The 17,989-nt window shown below is 48.3% G+C and overlaps 1 protein-coding gene across 3 annotated transcripts in view; it reads right to left on the bottom strand.

Moving 5' to 3' along the window:
• KCNK2 (potassium two pore domain channel subfamily K member 2) overlaps positions 1–17,989 on the bottom strand; it is a 214,529-nt gene that overhangs the window by 133,837 nt on the left and 62,703 nt on the right. Inside the window, exons 1-2 of one of the 3 annotated variants that reach the window (XM_004613007.2) lie at positions 6,167–6,443; positions 3,072–3,382 (exon numbers count right to left, since the gene is read on the bottom strand). In XM_004613007.2, coding sequence (XP_004613064.1) covers positions 3,072–3,382; position 6,167 — 312 coding nt within the window. In that variant the 5' untranslated portion in view covers positions 6,168–6,443. Of the gene's footprint in view, positions 1–3,071; positions 3,383–5,565; positions 5,813–6,166; positions 6,444–17,989 lie in introns of those variants that run through there. The other 2 variants (XM_055144842.1, XM_055144841.1) reach the window with 2 other exon arrangements.

Raw genomic sequence — 17,989 nt, 5'->3', positions numbered from 1 at the left:
AATACTGGGTAAGGTAAAGTGAACTGCCCTGTGGAGCAGAAAGCAAACAGTTAGGTCCTATCTTGAGCTGTGCCCTAGTCCCTTCCAAACACCATGGGCGGCTGCAAGTGGAGTGGAGGCTTTGCCTTGCACACGGCCAACCATGGCCCCATCCCTGGCACCACATACCCTCCCTAAGCATGGCTGGGAGTAAGTCCTGAGCACCACAGGTACGGCCACAAACTCAAGAGCTAAACAGACACCGTGACCCGTGGTGACCAGGTGTCACCGCTCAGATGTTCCCACTCCCAACTACCTTTTTGTTATTTTCACAATTGGAATCTGAGCGAGGAGCCCTGAGCGAGAAGACCAGCTCCCAGGTGGCCTTGAGTTCCCTCCCATTCTGTTCTCAAATTCCAGGCACTTGTTTCCCTGACCCACTGCCCACTCCCTTCAGAGGTAAGAATCAGCCCCCAAGATCAGACTCTCCTATTCAATAATAATAATTTTTTTTAAAGCCAACGACAGCAGAGCCGTCTCTCCCTCCTGTCCACTTGACCTTCTTTACACGGATTAACCTTCCTCTTCACAGATGCCCTCGCTGCTATTTTTTCCTCTTTCCCAAGAGATCATTTAAGACTTGGAAAGAGGAGAATGATTTGTTCTGGATAAGCATTTCCCAAAGCCAGAGATTCAGGAGAGTTGGGAGAGTGGAGCAGGAATTGCCGTGGGCAAAACTGGGGAGCTTCTGTTTGTTTGCTTAAAGAAAGCGAATTCCAGGAGATACTGGGCACCTTTTTTTCTGGAAAGGGATTGCCTAAGTTAGCTGGGGGCTTGCGTACTGGAGCAGTGTTCTTCAATTTTTGTACTCTGCAATGGCAGCTTTCCGGCAGTTGCAGCCACAGCAGTAAACCATTGGTTTTCCACCTTTCTATACCCAGGGGCCAGCACAGCTCTTGGACCAGTGATTGATGACCACTGGTCTACATCAATTTTTCTAAACTCTGGTCCCCTTCTGACCTTATTTCTCTCCAATGCCCCCCTATCCTACCAGCTGGCCCCCTAGTCGGGTGCTGCAACTTTCCCCTTATTCATGCATTTTCACCTAGGCCCCGTTTGTAGTATCCTGGAGACACACAGGGAAATATGGCATCCAGTCCTGATAAATGCTGGTCCAAACAATCACTCCTAGCAGGCTGTTTGAAATTTCAACTGGAATTTCAAACAGCCCACCTGATGCAAAGTTTGCACACTTACAATACTTCATGCTGCTTCCAAGACAGTGTGTCATCGAACCCAAAGGAAGCAGGAACTCTTCAAGGTTCTAGTGCTTCTTAGGATTGTGCAAGACAAGTGAGAGCAAAGAGGCAGCAAGACTGGAGGACCAGACCAAGGGATGCTGGGGACAGGGACACGGGTGGGAAACTTTGCTATTATGCTGAAAATGTCTCTATCCTCTCAAAAGGGTAGAGAATTCCATGTTCAGGCATAGCTCTTTTATGTGACTCCCCTTAGGGGCGTTGTGAACAGACTGTTCTTTACAATGTGAAGCCTGTGGTCATCTAGGGAGCAAGTCATCAGTGCTCTTCCAAAGGCTCTGAAGTGAACATTATAGACAACAAAGTGTTTTTATTAAGGTTTTTCCACTGCTTTCTAAAGGCATTTGCCATTGAACATGTAACAGACAATGATATCATGTAAGTACCACTTTTATATGCATGGGGGTGGGTAGGTGAGGGGGACCAAAAAAAATGTTCTGACTCGCTTTATTGCAATATCAGTTTTATGGTGGCAGCCTGGGAGTCTGTGACCTCTCTCAGGTTCCCTGTGCATCTCTTTGTAGAACCTTTTCAAAACTGAAGGCAGAAGGGGAAAAGCATCTATCTGAAGCTGCATTTAAGTGAGCATAGAGTCCTTTCCTTGCAAAACCCTCAGCAAAATGTGACTAAAAGAGTCTGTATGTTTCCATGGGAAGATTAGGGGAAGGGGGCCTAAGGCAAAAGAAAGTAAGAGAAAAGGTATGAGATTAAGAAAATGGGTTCCAACCAACAATAATTTCTTCCTTCAAGCTATAATTCCAACTCATGTAAGTAAAGCAAAGGCAGACAGAAGAAAGAGCTATGCTCCCAAAAGACTCAGTTTCTATCCACTGAAAGTCAAATTAGGTGAGAAAAGCAGGTTCTCTAGGAAAATAAACATGTCTACAATTGAAATATCTTCAGCAACCAGACAGATCTCTCCTTGAAAAAAAATTCTAAGATGTTCTTCTAGAACAAGGTTCTCAGTTTGCCCTGCAGATTCTTTTATGAAAAATAATTACCATGATATCATCATCTTCAAGGATGCTAACAAGGATTTTTTTAATCACTCTGGAATTCACCTTTGAAATAAAATGTTTTCATAAGGGTACTGCTCTGCTATTATAAAATCCCTTGAAACTAAATTGGTTTTTATTCCAATAATCTATTGTTTCCATGTTATAGTAGAATGTGGAAAATGTTCTGCTTTTAGAACATATTATTATGGGCCCTTTCCAATGGGCCTTAGAGAAGCAACGATCACTTTACCCTAAATACCTAAACAAGGCAGTTATCAGAGGGATAGACAATAATCAACTATCACTTGTTAACCATAAAGGATGCCCGGTTCGAGGCAAATCATTCTGTGACAGCACAGACATGAAGCCACAAACCTTCCCACCTCCTCTGCTTCTGCACAGAGCATACCCCATGTCACAGTCAGCAACAACCATGTAACCAAAAGGGTCCTCAGCAGGTAACCCCATGTCCATGTGCAGTCCCCTGGTTGGTCTGTGACAAAACAAAGAGAAAGCAAAGTAGACCACAGAAAAGAAATGAAGACAGCAAGAGAAAAGATGAAACAGTGGAGGTCAGGGGGAGGTGGAGAGAGATGGAAAGGAAAAATGTGGCAGAAGGAGTACACATAGGAGGCAAGAACCCAGAGTTTCCCACAAAGGATCAAAGTGAAATAGGGCCCACAACCACCCAGGACTGGGCTAAATGGTCCCTTGCGCTCACTCTTTGCATCGGCAAGTTGGAAATAGAGTGGCAGTGGCTCCCTGGAGCCATTACCTGGATAAGCTCATCCAGTTCTGTTGAGTTGACGCAGGCATGTTGGGAAATAAAGGTCTGTTTCTGGATCACGATGGTCGTCCTCTGTGAACTCTCATGAGGCTGCTCCAGGGCTTTGAACACCGTGGCGCCGATGATCAGGTAGAGGACCACCACCAGAAAAATCGTGGAGACCGTCTTCCATTTCATCACATTAATGGCTGTGTCACTCTCCACCCGGGAAGCAAGCACTGTGGGTTTTGTGGAAAATGAGAGCCTTGGTTTGGAGTTCTGAGCTGCAGATTTAGGATCCAGCAAATCTGGTGCCGCCACTGATAAGGACAGAGGAAAAGGATTAGAAAGAAAGGATGCCGGGCCAGGCAAGGATGTACAATTTCTGCCTAGACTCTGATTATAAAGGGCTCCAGAAAGGGGCTGGGTCTCAATTCTAGGCTGCTATTGGGGTTCCACATGGGAGGAAAGAAACATGAGGTGGACTTGAACACTTGAGTCAATGAATAAAGTGTCTGAGCTCATCCTAAATAATTTCTCCAATTTTACCTGTCCACCATGTCATCAACCAAGACTTAGTTTACTCTTAAGTGTCAATAGTCCCAAAACTAGACAGTCATATAATAAATATAACAAATATAATAAAATGAGCTGATTCCTGTTCTCAAGAACATAACACTTATTTCTATAAGCGTCACCATACAGTACATTATTTCTAATTTTAAAATGTCATCAAGTAAAGGAACTGTATTATAAGCAAGTTTGTGATTTGAAAGTGGTTCAAAGGAAAGCATGGTTCATTTTTTGGCCAAATATAATGATAAATAAACTGCTCAAGTGTCCTGACATTTCTCTTTACTCCTTCTCCTAAATGAACATAGAATTAAGCATTCTTCAAGGTTCCTTATTTAATGTCTGATATGTTTAGAAAGAAGCAAAAGTATCACTCACTAATGTTGGCACAACCCTGTGCAGCTTCCTATGGCATATTTTCCATTTCAACAATGACTCTTACTAAGAAAAATACAATTAAAACTTTGTCTCGCACCTTAGACCTCACATGCTCAGTATAAAGCTAAGTGCTCCATTAGGCCAGGTTTGTGTGTCTCTAACAAATTTCCCTGGACCCCAAGGTGGTTCTGATCCATTTATTATTCATCTCAGCTACTCAAAAATATCATTAATGGATCTTCTTTTAGAAAAATACAAGCAATATGAGCTTTCCAAATCATTTGCTAGCAGAATATTTCAGTGGAAGAGCAGTATGGAACCAAAAGGGTTAAGAGAATGGCTGAAAAATACAATATGGGACTTAAAAAAAAATAAGCAAAAAACACCAACTCAACCAAGAGCTCTGGATTTAAGTCCATAATGAGAACCTGGTTGTAGCCTACAGCACACATACAGGATTTATAAATTCATAACCCAAATGAAAAGACATTGTGGAATAAATAATTATAAATCTCTATGAATTGCACCCAATACCAGACAGACAGCTGAAAATATTTGAAGATGAGAATGGAATGAAGAAGGTCAGTTCTCAATGGAATCGTTCCTTATCCTGATCCCACCAATGTGAGTTTCACGTGGGACTGCTGCTGTGGGGGTTACTCCTGAAATCTGCAGAGGTCCAGCTATTGGAAGCGTCAGACTTGAGAACTGAAAAATGATGGCAGATAACCCAGAACACACAACCAGCAAAGCTCCAAGTGCCCTAACTTGGAAGAGATGAAGTCAGAAGCATGAAGAGGTTAACTACCTGTGGCTCCGAGCTGATTCCATACACAGGCTTCTTCTGAGGGTTCAACCTGCTACCTAACACCAACATACCAACAGCTATGCGCATGCACCCGCCATCCCCTCCACCCTCTCTCCTGCTTCCTAAAAATTTACAACCCTACAGAACCATTTTCAGTGTATTCATTTAAAAAAAAATGCTGATGACAGTTAAATTCACTGTCCTTGACTGCCTACCCCCCACCCCCGCTTAGAAAGTCTGAGTAAAAAAAAAAGTCATAATCTAAAATTAAGACATCTCTCCATCTTGGGCATAAAAATAACAGAAAATCACACAGAAGCTCCTGGTTCTCCCTCTGAGGGAGGCTTTCCAAGCGTCTGCTACCCGTTTCCCTGTGCTCACAAATTTCTGATTCTGCACCTCAGTGTTCTACGGTCTGCAGAACTGAGAAACACCCAGATTGTTTACCGAGGGGCGCCCCAGTCCCCGGGCCGGGTTGAGGCATTATCGTGCTATGCCTTTGGGAGAAGGGGACGTGGATTCAGTCTATAAATGCCTACATAGATTCTTTCTGCATTCAATACAGCGCTGTCTGGTTCCGGATGGGTTTGCTTGTTTCCAAGCCTTTGCCTTATTTTTCAGTTTGCAGAAATCGATCTATTGCACGTTCGAGGGACAGATGTGGCGGAAAACCTGGGAAGTCGCCGCAATTCACCAACGAGACGGCCTCTCTGTGGGGAGGGACGCGGGGCAGCTCGGGCTCACCAGCTGCAGGTCGCTGCCGCGGGCCGAGCGTGGCTGGTCCAGCTCCTTAGCCAGGGAACCGGGCTCGCCCGTTCCACACGCGCCCGGCACCGTCCCTCCTGGCCCCTGCACCACTCCGCCGCCTCGGAACCCCTCGCCGCGGCCCCAGATCTGGCCGCGCCTGCCCTGCCTGGCCGCAGGCACCGTCTCGTTTCAGCACCACCGCTCGTCCCGCCAGCCACGCAACGGGCAACAAGTGTGACCCGGGCACCCGGCGCCCTGCCTGCGGGTGACTCCCGAGAGCGGACCCCGGGAAACGGCCGCCCGCCCTCCCATCCCGCACAGCCGAAGCCCCCCGCCCCCGCGAGCAGAGGAAAGCAGCGGGGAGCGCAGCGCTTCGCCTGGCAGTCGGGCTGGCCAGCACCCCCGCGGGCGCAGCGGAGGGGGCACGGTCAGGCCGTCGGCTTGGAGCGCAGCGGGGGGCTCGGGTCTCGTCTCGGGCCCCAGCGGCTCGGGGTGTGGGGGGGTGTTCCCCGCGGGGCGCGGGGCGGCCGGAGCCCCGTCCCCGCCCGCCCCTGGGCACGCATCCGGGATGGAGCCCCCAGCAGGCCATTGTACTCACTTCTTATGCCGAGTCGGGCTGCGAGCTCCGAGCTGCAGCTCCGGGCATTTTCCCCGGCTTTGTTTTCCAAGGTGGGGAGCACGGGGCTGGACGCGGGAGGGGGTGCGGGGGGGGGCAGCGCGGAGCCACGGAATCGCGGGAAGGAGGGGACAGCGGCGGGCTGGGCCCAGGGCGAGGCCGAGGCCAAGTTGGGCTCCGGCGCCGCCGCCCCCGCGCGCACCCGCGGCCGGCCCGGGTCCCCCCGACAGCGCGGGCGCCCGGGGTCCAGCGCCCACCGCCCGCCGCCGCCGCCGCCGCCGCCGCGCGCGCTCCGCCCCGGGCTCGGCGCTGGCCCTGCCCCGGGGGGCGCGGCGCGGGGGCGCTGGGTGCAGCCGGAGCAGCCGTGCGCCCCGCGTCTTTGTGCGCGCGCCGGGCTCGGCGCCGCTCCGCATGTCTTTGTGCGTCTCCCCGGGCCCGGCCCCCCGCGCCCCGAGCAGGGGGGTGCGCGGTCGTGGGGATCCTCGGGTGCCTCTCCCTGCCCCGCTCGCCCTCTCCTTTCGCGCCGCTTTCGGAGCTCGCCGTCTCCCCCCCCCCCCGCTCCCCCCCCCGAGCGCTCCCGGGGCGCGCCTCTCCGCACCCCGCCCCACCCTCGCTCGCGACGCCCCGGTCTCTGGGTCCCCTCCGAAGCGCCCCGCGGCCGGGACCCAGCCGGGGCTCACCTGCCGCGGCCGCCCACTCTGTCCCGGGCGCGCGCCAGGCCCCCCCTCGTCATAGCGTCCCCGTAGCTCCCGGTCCTGGTCGGAGGGGGCCCGGCGGGACCCAGCTCAGGGGTGTCCGCACGCGTGTCCTCGCGTCTCCGGGCTTCCGCCGCTGCCCGCAGGAGGGTCCAGAGAAGAGCCCCCTTGGGCGCCCTGAGACGCAGAGTGGGAGGCGGGGTGCTTGCCATTTCCAGTCGGGGATGGAGTCACCAACACCCTCAGGCCCCATCTTAGGGTGCTGGCGCTGGTCAACAGAACCCAAAGCAGGGGGCTCGCACCAGGAGTCAGGAGGCAGCACAGCAAGATCCAAAACTGTCACAAAAATAAAAAAGGACCTGAGGTTCTCTTCTCTGGGACGCAGATCCCTTTGCTGGGTGCTGAGGCTGCTAATAGTGATCATCTGGGGTGCAAGCGTCCCTCTGATCAATGACCACCATGCGAACCTGGGCCTGCAGCACACCCGGCCGGGGACAGGTCGGGCCAAGTACGAGGTGGGTGGGACGGAACTAGAGGAGCAGAAGCTCCAAGCCTGCTACCCTCCTGGGAGCAGTGGCCGAGCTTCCACGCGGGCTCTCCCACCTTCAGCCCTTCCTGCCCGCTTTCCTCAGCACTGTGTGGAAGGAATCTTCCAGAAAGGCTGCTCCAAGTGTTTCCCTTGTTTCAACAACCTCCTGAACAGACAGAAACAGGGCCGGGGTACGGGGGACCAGGACCCTGGTAGTCAAGGGCTACCTGTCACCCTTTTCTACCAGACTCTGATCAAGAGGCCGGGGTTGGCGATACCAGGGCCATCTGTGGTGTCCCCCATATGGAAAGGACGTTCCTTATTAGGAATTCCTTCCTACTGGACTGGAAACATGTTTTTCTGCTTTCAGTAGTAATTTAATCGGATATCCTTTATAAAATGTGAATCAGATCTTCTTCCTCCTTCTTTTAGCCTTCCCAAACTCCCCAGGTTACATAAAATGTGCCTCTGCTCATTCCAGACCCCTCCAGGAGACACTTTCCAGCCGCCCACCTTCCTCCATCCTGCCCCAGCTTCCCAGGGCCCAGGGGAGATGGAGGGGTGTGAACTTGGGGGGGGATGTGAGTGGTTGTGTGTGTGTGTGTGTGTGTGTGTGTGTGAGAGAGAGAGAGAGAGAGAGAGAGAGAGAGAGAGAGAGAGAGAAAGAGAGAGAGAGAGAGATCTGGGTTGGAGAAACTGGATCACAGGATGAAGGGGGCTGGCATGTCCGTCTGAACTCCCCCAGGAGCTTCGTCTGGCAGACTGAAAATTCAGAGCAGAGCTGCTGTTTCCATCTCAAATGTTCTTTTTTTCTGGGAAGCTGAAGTTTCTGTTCATATTCCCTTCGCCTGATTATAGGAGGCTCACCTACAGTATCTTGAAATCCAGAGTTACAGATGTCAACTATCTCTCCACAATAGCTGTGGTGTCTAAGTAAATCATGGCACCACCATTCGCTCAGCTGACAGGAACTCTGCTTTGAGAAGATGTAGGACCCAGTTAGTCTCATTTTCTGTAGGCTGTGGGTTAAATCCAGCCTTTTTCACTTTTCAATATAGCAGCTATTGTCTTCCTAGGTTTGCATCTCGACTCTGCACACCTAATGTGGAATGCCCCTCTCTACTCACTTACAAAATGTTTTCTGTTTCCACCCTCAACTTTGCTCTGGCTCCTAGTCCCGTGCCCCCAGGTAACCTTAATTCTATTGTCACTGTCCACTGACTTGTCTTTTGTTTAGCTTTGTTTGGTTCAATTTTATTTTACAATATATTTACCTTTTACAACATAGGTGAGATCGTGTAATGCTTGTCTTTACCCTCTGACTGACTCCGCTTTGCCTAACCACCTTACATTCCAGCTATTTTGCAGCGAATGTTAAAATCTCTATGTCCGTTCTAGCTGTAAAAGATTGTTGTAGAAACAAACCATATCTTCTTTTCCATCATTTGTGGGTGGCCTCTGTGTTTGCTTCCACATTTTAGCTGTTGCACAAAAAAAAGAAAAAAGAAAAAAAAAGAAACAATGACCTTCAGGAGTGGCTGTGACTGTGACCTGGATGCTTTAGGTATCTTTGCATGGGCCTGCCCCTGGGCTTCGGATTCCATGGGCAGTAGTTTCTTAAGGAAGTTCCATATTGTTTTACAAAATAGCCACATGAATTTCCGTCCCTCTCTTTCAGGTCGTCTAGTCTAGAGGCTCCTTAACGATTCTAGCTTCTCAAGCGTCTTGCTGCCTGCTAGTCTCCTACTGTCACATGGTGTTGTGCTTCTTAGGCTGGAAGCTCCCTGAGAGAGGCTACCCACCAGCTGCCCTCAGATGAGCCCAGAGTCCTCCCATATTGGTTGATTCTCAGCCTCTCCTTGACTCTGGCCCCTTCCAATCACCACCTTCAAATATTTATATGGCTAAGAACTACTGCACTATAGTGTCCTATGGCATCTCCTCAGCATCATCGCAGAAGCTGATAGCAACCTGCCAGTCCCCATCAAGCCTAGAGTGGCTGTGATTCTCTGAAGCATTCCCCAGGCAACACCTTGTCCTCCTGTACAATCCCCATAATGTCCCCATGGAAACCCAGAGATGGGGGTCTAAATAGGTGCTAGAGAGGTGCCAGAATATAGGGGGACTTCCTGCCATCATCCACCTTCTCTTCCTCCAGTGTAAGGAACCAGATTCCCGGCAAAAAACAAAAACAAAAACAGGAAATGAACCAAATGCACCCCTCCCAATCACCCCACTGTCATTTTTGTCTAGATGAAATGACCCAGACACTTTGACTTGTTCTTATACATCCTTTTCCCCTTTCCTGCAACTTGGGGATTCTTTTTTGTTCCCTCTTGGTTTTGGCAAATCTGATCACACCTGGCCAAGCTCCAGTTCTCTGTGCTCCACTGAGGCTTACACTGCGGTTGGGGTGGGAGCTAAACTCCTGGTTTGCTTTCCTGTTTTGCTTTTGTATTGGGGTTATACCATCTGTGTGTGGATCACTCCTAGTGGTGCTCCAGGACCACCTTCTGTGTTGGAGATCAAACCCAGGTCCTCCCTGTTCAAGGCAAACACCCTAACCCCATACCATCTCTTTGCCCTTACATTCCTAGTTTAAACTGCCTGTTTAGGTGGTTTCTTTTCCCACTGTCAGGGGACACAGTATCACCTTGGTACCAAATAATCTCTTCTCTGTATCAGATTGGGGCTTCTCTGCTTTATCTTCTGAAACATTCTCCCAGAATACACAAAGATGGGGAGCACAGAGCGGGCGGCATGAGTGGGAATGGATTACTTTGCAAAGAGCCTCAAACAGATTATTTTAAAATTCCTGAACTGCACCTTGACTCACTCACTGTCCACAACACCCCTATCGTTTGAACACTCTGGCCCCTTTAAGAGTCTTCTTGAGCCAAAGCCAGCTCTTTAGTCCTCATGTTTGAAGTCAGAGGGTAAGGGGAAGTAGCTCGTTTGTATACTATTGCGACTGGAGAAACAAGGAAACAGCACAGTTTATCCTGTTTAATTTTACACCCATTAGGACATCTGATTCCCTCCAGAGTGGAGCTTCAGCACTCTGAAGGCTTCTTCTGCCATAGGACTCTGAGAAGCCCCTGAATTTGAAATGGGAGAAAACCTCCACAGCCCAATCAAAAGGTGAGCTCTTCCCTCTGTGAAGCCTTCCTTTGTCTCTCTGCGCCCTTCGGCTCTGGCAAGCAACACAAAGTCCACAGGTGGACTGACACCTTCACTCTGCTCTTGACCTTGGCCGACTTGAAAATGTCATGTTTGAAAGAATAACACAATAAAAATCTATGCCAATGCAGCTCTCGTCAGACTCACACTTTGGGGGTCCAAGTGGCTACCAAGAGCTTCCAAATCTCCCAGCTGTTTCCCATGAGCAGGTGGGCACCCCTTTCCTGGATTGTTAGTCTCCAGCACCCCAGAAGGGAGACGTCTGCTGAACTCACAGGAGGTGGAAAAACAAAATCGAGGCCATTCAGCTTGGCAGGTCCTCAAAAGAAGTCGACTCTCAGCAAGACCACCAGCTCTGTCAGACAACTTGCCATGGATTTAGTTCCCTGAGGAACATAAGCGCATGGTAGACCAGGAGGTGGAATGAATCATGTGCCTTGGTACTTATTGGCTGACAGCTGCTAGATGCAACAGGCACTCAGCAAGAAGGATCACTGCCCTCCGTTACTTGAAGGTCCAGAGAAGGAAGGTGCGAGAGCCCGGGTAAGGTGAAGGTGGGGCTAGGTACTAGAGAGTGTCTGTGTCTGGAGGCCACTGTCTAAGGTGACTTGGCCCTGGTGATGAGCAAGGGTAGAGAGGGAAGAAAGGAGGAGAGCAGGAAGGAGGGAGAGGGAGCAGAATAGAAGAGGGATGAGGGGAAAGAAGATGAAAGAGGAGAGGAGGGCAGGAAGAAGACATGGGGAATGAAGAGACGAGGAAGTGAGAGGGAGGAGTAGAGGAGGGGGAGGGGAAGAAGAGGGCAGGGGAGGAAAGGGAAGGAGAGGAGAGAAAAGGACCAGGGGACCAGATGGTGTCAGGGATTGAACCCGGGCCTCCTACGCACACAGCATGTAGTCAAACCTTTGGGCCACCTCTCTGACCCTCACTCTTTATGACATTGTGTTATCTGCTTATATTAAATAAGTACATAGAAACAAAAATATGAAGATAAGAACTTGTAAATCCTAAGAACCTGGTTTTTCTCAGAGCAGGTCCTAGTGCCAGTGGCCTTTGTGGTCTTAATACCCACATGAATGAAACATTTATCTTTTGCTTTTATTGTGGGTATCTGTGTCAATGACTGAACAGAAGCAATGATGCATGTATAATTTTACCTGACAGGGAATAGGATATGGAAAAATAAGAGTAGAGAGGAATGCCGTACAAAATGGTGCTCAGATATCATGGAGTAAATTCAGAGCACTTTTGAATTTTCATTAATAAACAGAACACTCTGCTCCAGATTCTGTTCCCCTTTCAACACAGTCTCAGAAACTCTCCCTAGAAATGAACATTTAGCTCATTGGTATCTAGACTTCAATATTTTCCACCTCCAATACTAGAGGTAAAACCTCTACCTACAATGAATGCATTATGTAATTTTTAAAAGGGTCAATATAAGGTAAACTAATTATATTGAATGTGGTGCTTTTTAAAAATTAAAACCAGCCACAAACCCAGAGAGAACCAGAATATTTTCAATTTGCCTGAATGGGCTTCATCGCCTAATGGATTGTCAGCACATCTCGTACTTTATTCAGAACTTAAATTTTCTGTGAGCTTTTGCCAGAACAGCTTTCCTCCTTCACCTAAGACTGTGATTTCTACCAAAAATGAAGCCCAAATAAAGTTTTTGTGTTAAGAATAAATTGATTTGATTTTGCCCCTAATATAGTCACAAGACAATTTTTTAAAAAGAGAATTTTTATAGTTATTTTCAAAGCATTTAATACTCAAATACATCACTTTCACTGTACATATGTGACATCACTCTCTTTGGGTATATCTATCACTCCATTAACCGTTCTGAGATTTGCCCAAAAATAGAGCACTTGCTATATTTATCAGAAAACTGAGGATTAGGACCCAGGAATCCTCCAGGCCATGTTTATTCTAGAAATAAATAAATAAATAATAGATAAATAAATAGATAGATAGAAAAGAAAGCAAATTTTTTGGTAGAATTTCACATTTTCTGAGTGGGTTGTTCAATATCCCCAAATTCTACACTGAGATCAACACAGGGTTACTACTATGGACCCCTGGGCCCTGAATCCCTTCCCAGCCCTTTCTCCACCACCCCCAAAGGTCATTCAAACTGTATCCCAAGCACACCCACAAGATCCTGTCAAGATCATGCTCCTTCCCAAAGTCCCCTCCTACCAGCACCCAGGTCACAATTTTGAGTGATTTTACTTCTGGTTCACATCATGAATTAGGAACATTACTATTTAGCATTGTGTACATCATTATTTAGTATCATTATTTCCCAAGGCTACCATGGCAGCATTCCCAGAACTTGGGGCGGGGGCTAGAGGTGAAACTTGGAAATCAAGGCATCAGAAGGGCATGCTCTGGAGACCCTCTAGTTGCCTCTGACTCCTGGGCTGGAACAGAAACTCCTGGTGCTCCTGGCTTGCAGGGGCACCGTTCAGGACACTTCCCCCTTCTTCTGACCCTTCCCAATCCTCTCCCCTGTCCAGTGTGGGAGTTCTGCAGTTTGACCTTTGGTCCTGAGACCCTAATGATCGTGAATGGGTGAAAGTCAGACCTGAGATGCCCACATGGTTTTCTCTGTAGTCAAGTGAATGTGACAACCCCATTGACTGGGTCACCACAGTCTAGAAAGAACTTTCCACAGCCTCACACAACCAGCATTAGATCTGAGGAGGAAGGTACGTCTCAGGGTGCAGTCTGAGGGCTGTCAGCTACTGTAATCCATATGTATCCTATTATAGCTCTGTATTTTAAGAAGTCAGGGTGAATGCCAAAAACTCACAATAGGCAAAAGTTTCACATTCTCATTAAAGACAGGACTCAGCGCTGTGCTGGCCTGCACCCCCCTCACTGGGCTTGTTTCTGTACCCACAGCTCAGCCCCAACAAGGTGGCACACGGTTCTGTTCGGCTCAAGCTCCTGTAGACCCAAGTTTATGCTCCCTTACAGATAAAGCAATGCCTCAGCCCCCTGGCTTCCGTGCCCACCCATACTGCAGGTTTCATACGGGTGCTTTGACTTCCTGCCAATCTTCCAGGTTATGTCCCAGCTGGGAAAGAATCTTAAGCTCGGACACTCCACTTCTCCAATGAATAAGGCTGCCCACAGCTGCTGAAACAGCCTTAGCTCTATTTCTCTCCCACTTTCCAATATTCTACCTGCTTCTCCCTGCCACCCAGCTAGAAACTTCTGACAGAGATTTGGCAGGAGCCCTGCAACAGCTTGCTTATGAATGGAACCCAACAGATGCAGTTACCATGGGATGCTCTTATGTGGGTTCCGCCTTCAGCTCAGAAATCACACAGGCGTGTTTGAATGCCCCAGATCATCATGAGCTCTTTAGACCTTTCTGAAGCTGCCACTCCTCACTGGATCTTTCCATGTGTCCTCACTCAGACCCCTTCCTGAGAGCATCGATGGGCAGGGACAGGCAGAAGCCAAGGGCAAACTGTTCATTCAGACTTGTCCCAACCTCTCACCCCAAGCTGCCCCCGACCTCAAGAGTTAAAAGCTACACCAGGACTAACACAGCCCATATGAAAATTCTCTGTGAAGGACCAGAGCAGTGGTGGGGAGCAGTGGGAACCAGGAGAAATGCTTTAATGCTACATTGTCCCTATCTTGTGAGGGTTTGATACAATAAAGAAACCAAACTATTACCCCAAATTTTTGTGAAATCTGCTTCTTTGCACATTTGATGCTAAAAACCAACACAGGTGACTCATTTTATATGATCAGGAGAGTTGCCTGGTCATTGATTTGGCAAATGACTCTATATCATTTAAATCCTCCCTTTCTGTACCTTTGTGAAATATTTCTGAGATGCCCAGTGTGTCCTAATAACACCCACACCTGGCACGCCTCTGTGCTGTTCCGTCTGTCTAGGTCTCCCTACTGAAGGGAGCACCCTCAGCAGTCAGGCCTCTCATCAAAATTCTTTTTTCTTAACACATAATACTAAAAGGTATTGAGACGTTTGTGGAGTGGGTGTGAATAAAAGACCACACCAGCCTAGCACACATAAAATCACCAGCTCCTATGACTTTGAAAGAAGGATTACATGGGAGCTGACTAGTAATATCAAAAAACATTGGTGGAAAGGTTTTCTTCCTTCCTTCCTTCATTTCTTCCTTCCTTCCTTCCTTCATTTCTTCCTTCCTTCCTTCCTTCATTTCTTCCTTCCTTTTTCTCTTCCTTTCTTTTTTCTTTCTTTTCTCTCTCCTTTTTTTCTTTTCTCTCTTTTTACTTCCTCCCTTTTCCCCTTCTTTCTCTCCTTTCTTCCCACCTCTTTCTTCCTTTCATTTTCTTTCCTTTATCTTTCTCTCCTTCCTTCCTTTCTGTTTTTATGTACCGCACCTGGCTATGCTCAGAGCTTACTCCTGACTCTATGGTCAGACCACTGCTGGCAGTTCTTGGGGGACAATATGTGGTACTGAGGATAAAACCCAGGTCAGCTACGCGTGAGGCAAGCATCCTACCCTCTGTACTATTGTTCCATCCCCGGGAGAAGGTATTTTGGTGCATTGAGCTCCACTGTAATACCCTTCGTTAGCCCAGTAAATAGCCAAGCACAGATTTTCATGAAAGTCACCTTAGTCCACTGGTGAATATGATGCAGGGCCTAGACTCAAGGCCAGATCCAGCCAATTGTGATCTGAGCCTGTCTTCTCCTAAGTGAAATGGGATGAATGGTTGCTCAACCTCAACACATTAATAAGACACAGAGAACACTGACAAAGGGTGGCAATCAGTACTCTCATAAGGACCTTAGTCACTAGGAGTTCGCTTCTTCCCATGGGTGGTATGGACTGCAGAGTGAGGATGGGAGCTGAAATAAGAAGGGAAATGGAAGGGAGAGCCATGGTCCAGAAAACTCTGGCTCCTAAGGATCAAATAAACCGGTGGCATTCTGGATGGATTCAGGTCAAGCTGGCGGCAGAAGGGGGGCAACTAAAGTCTTCTACCACAGCTGCAGGGGGTGGAACCCTAAAAGGATGAAAGCCCTAATGGAAGAGCTCCAGCTGTGTTTGAAAGGAGGCCTCAGGGTCCACAAAGCTACACCGGGAGCCCAGAACCAGTCCTCACTGCCACAGATGTGAGGGTGCTGCTTCCTCTCCTGAGAACGTACTCGGATCTGGCTTTATGTCTGACCCTGATATTCTGGACTATCATTCTGCTTGTAAGTGTCCTTGCATTATTTCTTCATCCTCAGCTGTCACCAGGACATCCACAATTGCTGACTTTTCACACCTTCCTCTATTGCCAGTCTAGTTTCTCAGGACACAGATCAAACTTCCTCCAGAAAAAGGGTTTCAGTAAGAGTAAACTTTTTCCAACCCCAGGTTACTGGTTGCTAAGGGAAACAATGTATACCGATAGCATGTGATCCCAATGAGGGACTTCTCTATTGAGTCCACAGGCATGCTGAGGGTTGCTCTTCTGACGTTGTCCCTGCCCTCTCTCTGCCAGGTGCCAGAGCTCTCCTTTGTTCCTATCACCCCAGAATCACAGATGCCATCAAATAAGGCACTCAGCATTCATGAAAACCAGTCAAGACTTGGAAGAAGAGACTTAGAGTTAAGTACACACACACTTCCCCAAAGGCATTCTTCTAGACAAAGTCCCATTTACTACCTGGATCCTGGGCAGCTAATTCTGGAAGTGGAAACAGAAACACCAGATAGTTATGAATTACCTGCATCTGCAGTCAGCTAATTTCTGCCTTGAAGTGTTGGTTTCCAAGCTCTGTATGTTGGGGAAACTATTTTATGTATCTCAGCTCATGAAGTTGATGCTACAAACATTGGGAGTTTCATTCATTCAATTTGTTTCCTCTGAAATTTTGGCTGAGGCTAAGTACCCCAAAACAAGATCTTTGGGATCTAAAGATCTCCAGAATATGTAAGATTCTCTGAAACTGTTGGCACATAGGTAGGTGACCTTGAATATACCCAGGTACAGAAATCTCAAATTTGGAAATTGATCAAAGTAGATGACTGCCTTTCACTTTTTAAGAGGAAATTTTCTCAGGGTTTCTTCAAATGAGAAGCATCGCTAAATGCTAAATGTATGTCATATTCAAAGTTCTGTGAGTACAAAAAATGTTTTTTGGCATACAAAAAAATTTTAAATACTCATTTCAAGTCTTTAGGTGCATCTCCATGGTTAAGAGAGCCAATTCTTGCTAAAAAATAATTATGTTAATAACTGCAATACCCACACATTTGTAACCCTTTATCACTGGCAATTCCCCCCAAACATAGTCTAGTCACTAAAACACATAGCTGATCTTTAAACACTGCACACAAGATTGTTCAATCCAAAAACACCAGAAATAGAGATCGTGGTAAGGAGTGGTCAGCAGGAAGGGGAAATCAAACCCATTCTATTGGAATCTACAGGGGCTTAAGCAGAAGTAAAATAATTACCCGAAGTGGATTCCAGCCCAGATGCTTGAGTATTAAACAGCAATGCTGGCTTGGCCTGGGTGTGTGAGCAAACCAGAAGGGTCTGTTTGCAGCTCCTGAAGATCAGATTCGCAGTTTCATCCTCCTCTCGCCCAAGGCCAGGGCCAGCTGGACCTCCAGCAAGCCACAGCTCTCCTTTCCCTTAGAGAGAGAGTCAGCATTCGAGCAGCGGCCAGCTCCCTGGCAAGCCCGAGCCTGTCAGAGTCACACAGTGAGGCAGGCCCTGCTCTGGACTATGCGCTGCCACCTCCGCTCCAAGGCAACGCAGCCGACACCCACGAGCATCTGAGCACGGTGAACTTCTCAGAAGTAAGTGAGAGCCACCGTGTTCACTGCTATGGGATCCCTGGCACACAAGCACACAGAGAAACACACACACACACACACACACACACACACACACACACACACTGAACAGAGGGGATCATCAGGGTCCCCGTTCCCCCCAAGTACTTTGCTTTTCACCCCACCACCCTCCCTGACGAAAATCAACCTCCATTACATATGCAGTAATTAATCAGCTAGAATCCTCCAAGTAAAGACAAGTGACAATAAAGGGAGAAAGAAGAAAGGGCTGCAGAAGGGTAGAAGGAGGAGAAAAAACACAGACAAGCTCAGTGCAAGCAGTGACCCAGAGACTTTAAAAAAGGCAAACTTGATACACTTCCTTCAAAGCCTAGGAAAGATATCTCAGGTGAAGAGTCTTGGGGTTTGATCTATGTAGAATCCTATTCTCTAATTCTTTTGAGTGGTGCTGCTGCGCTGTTTTCTGTCCCCAGGAAGAGTCACACAGCCTGAGACTGTGTTAGTTAAGGGGACGTCTCCTGCGCTCACTGTGCACCCTCTCCTCTCCTCCGGGAGACTGATCTGCTCCCAACCTTTCTCAGGGGCATGGATG

The sequence above is a fragment of the Sorex araneus genome, chromosome 7 (genome assembly GCF_027595985.1).
Source record: "Sorex araneus isolate mSorAra2 chromosome 7, mSorAra2.pri, whole genome shotgun sequence".
Taxonomy (NCBI): domain Eukaryota; kingdom Metazoa; phylum Chordata; class Mammalia; order Eulipotyphla; family Soricidae; genus Sorex; species Sorex araneus.
This window is presented reverse-complemented; position numbering and strand designations above follow the sequence as displayed.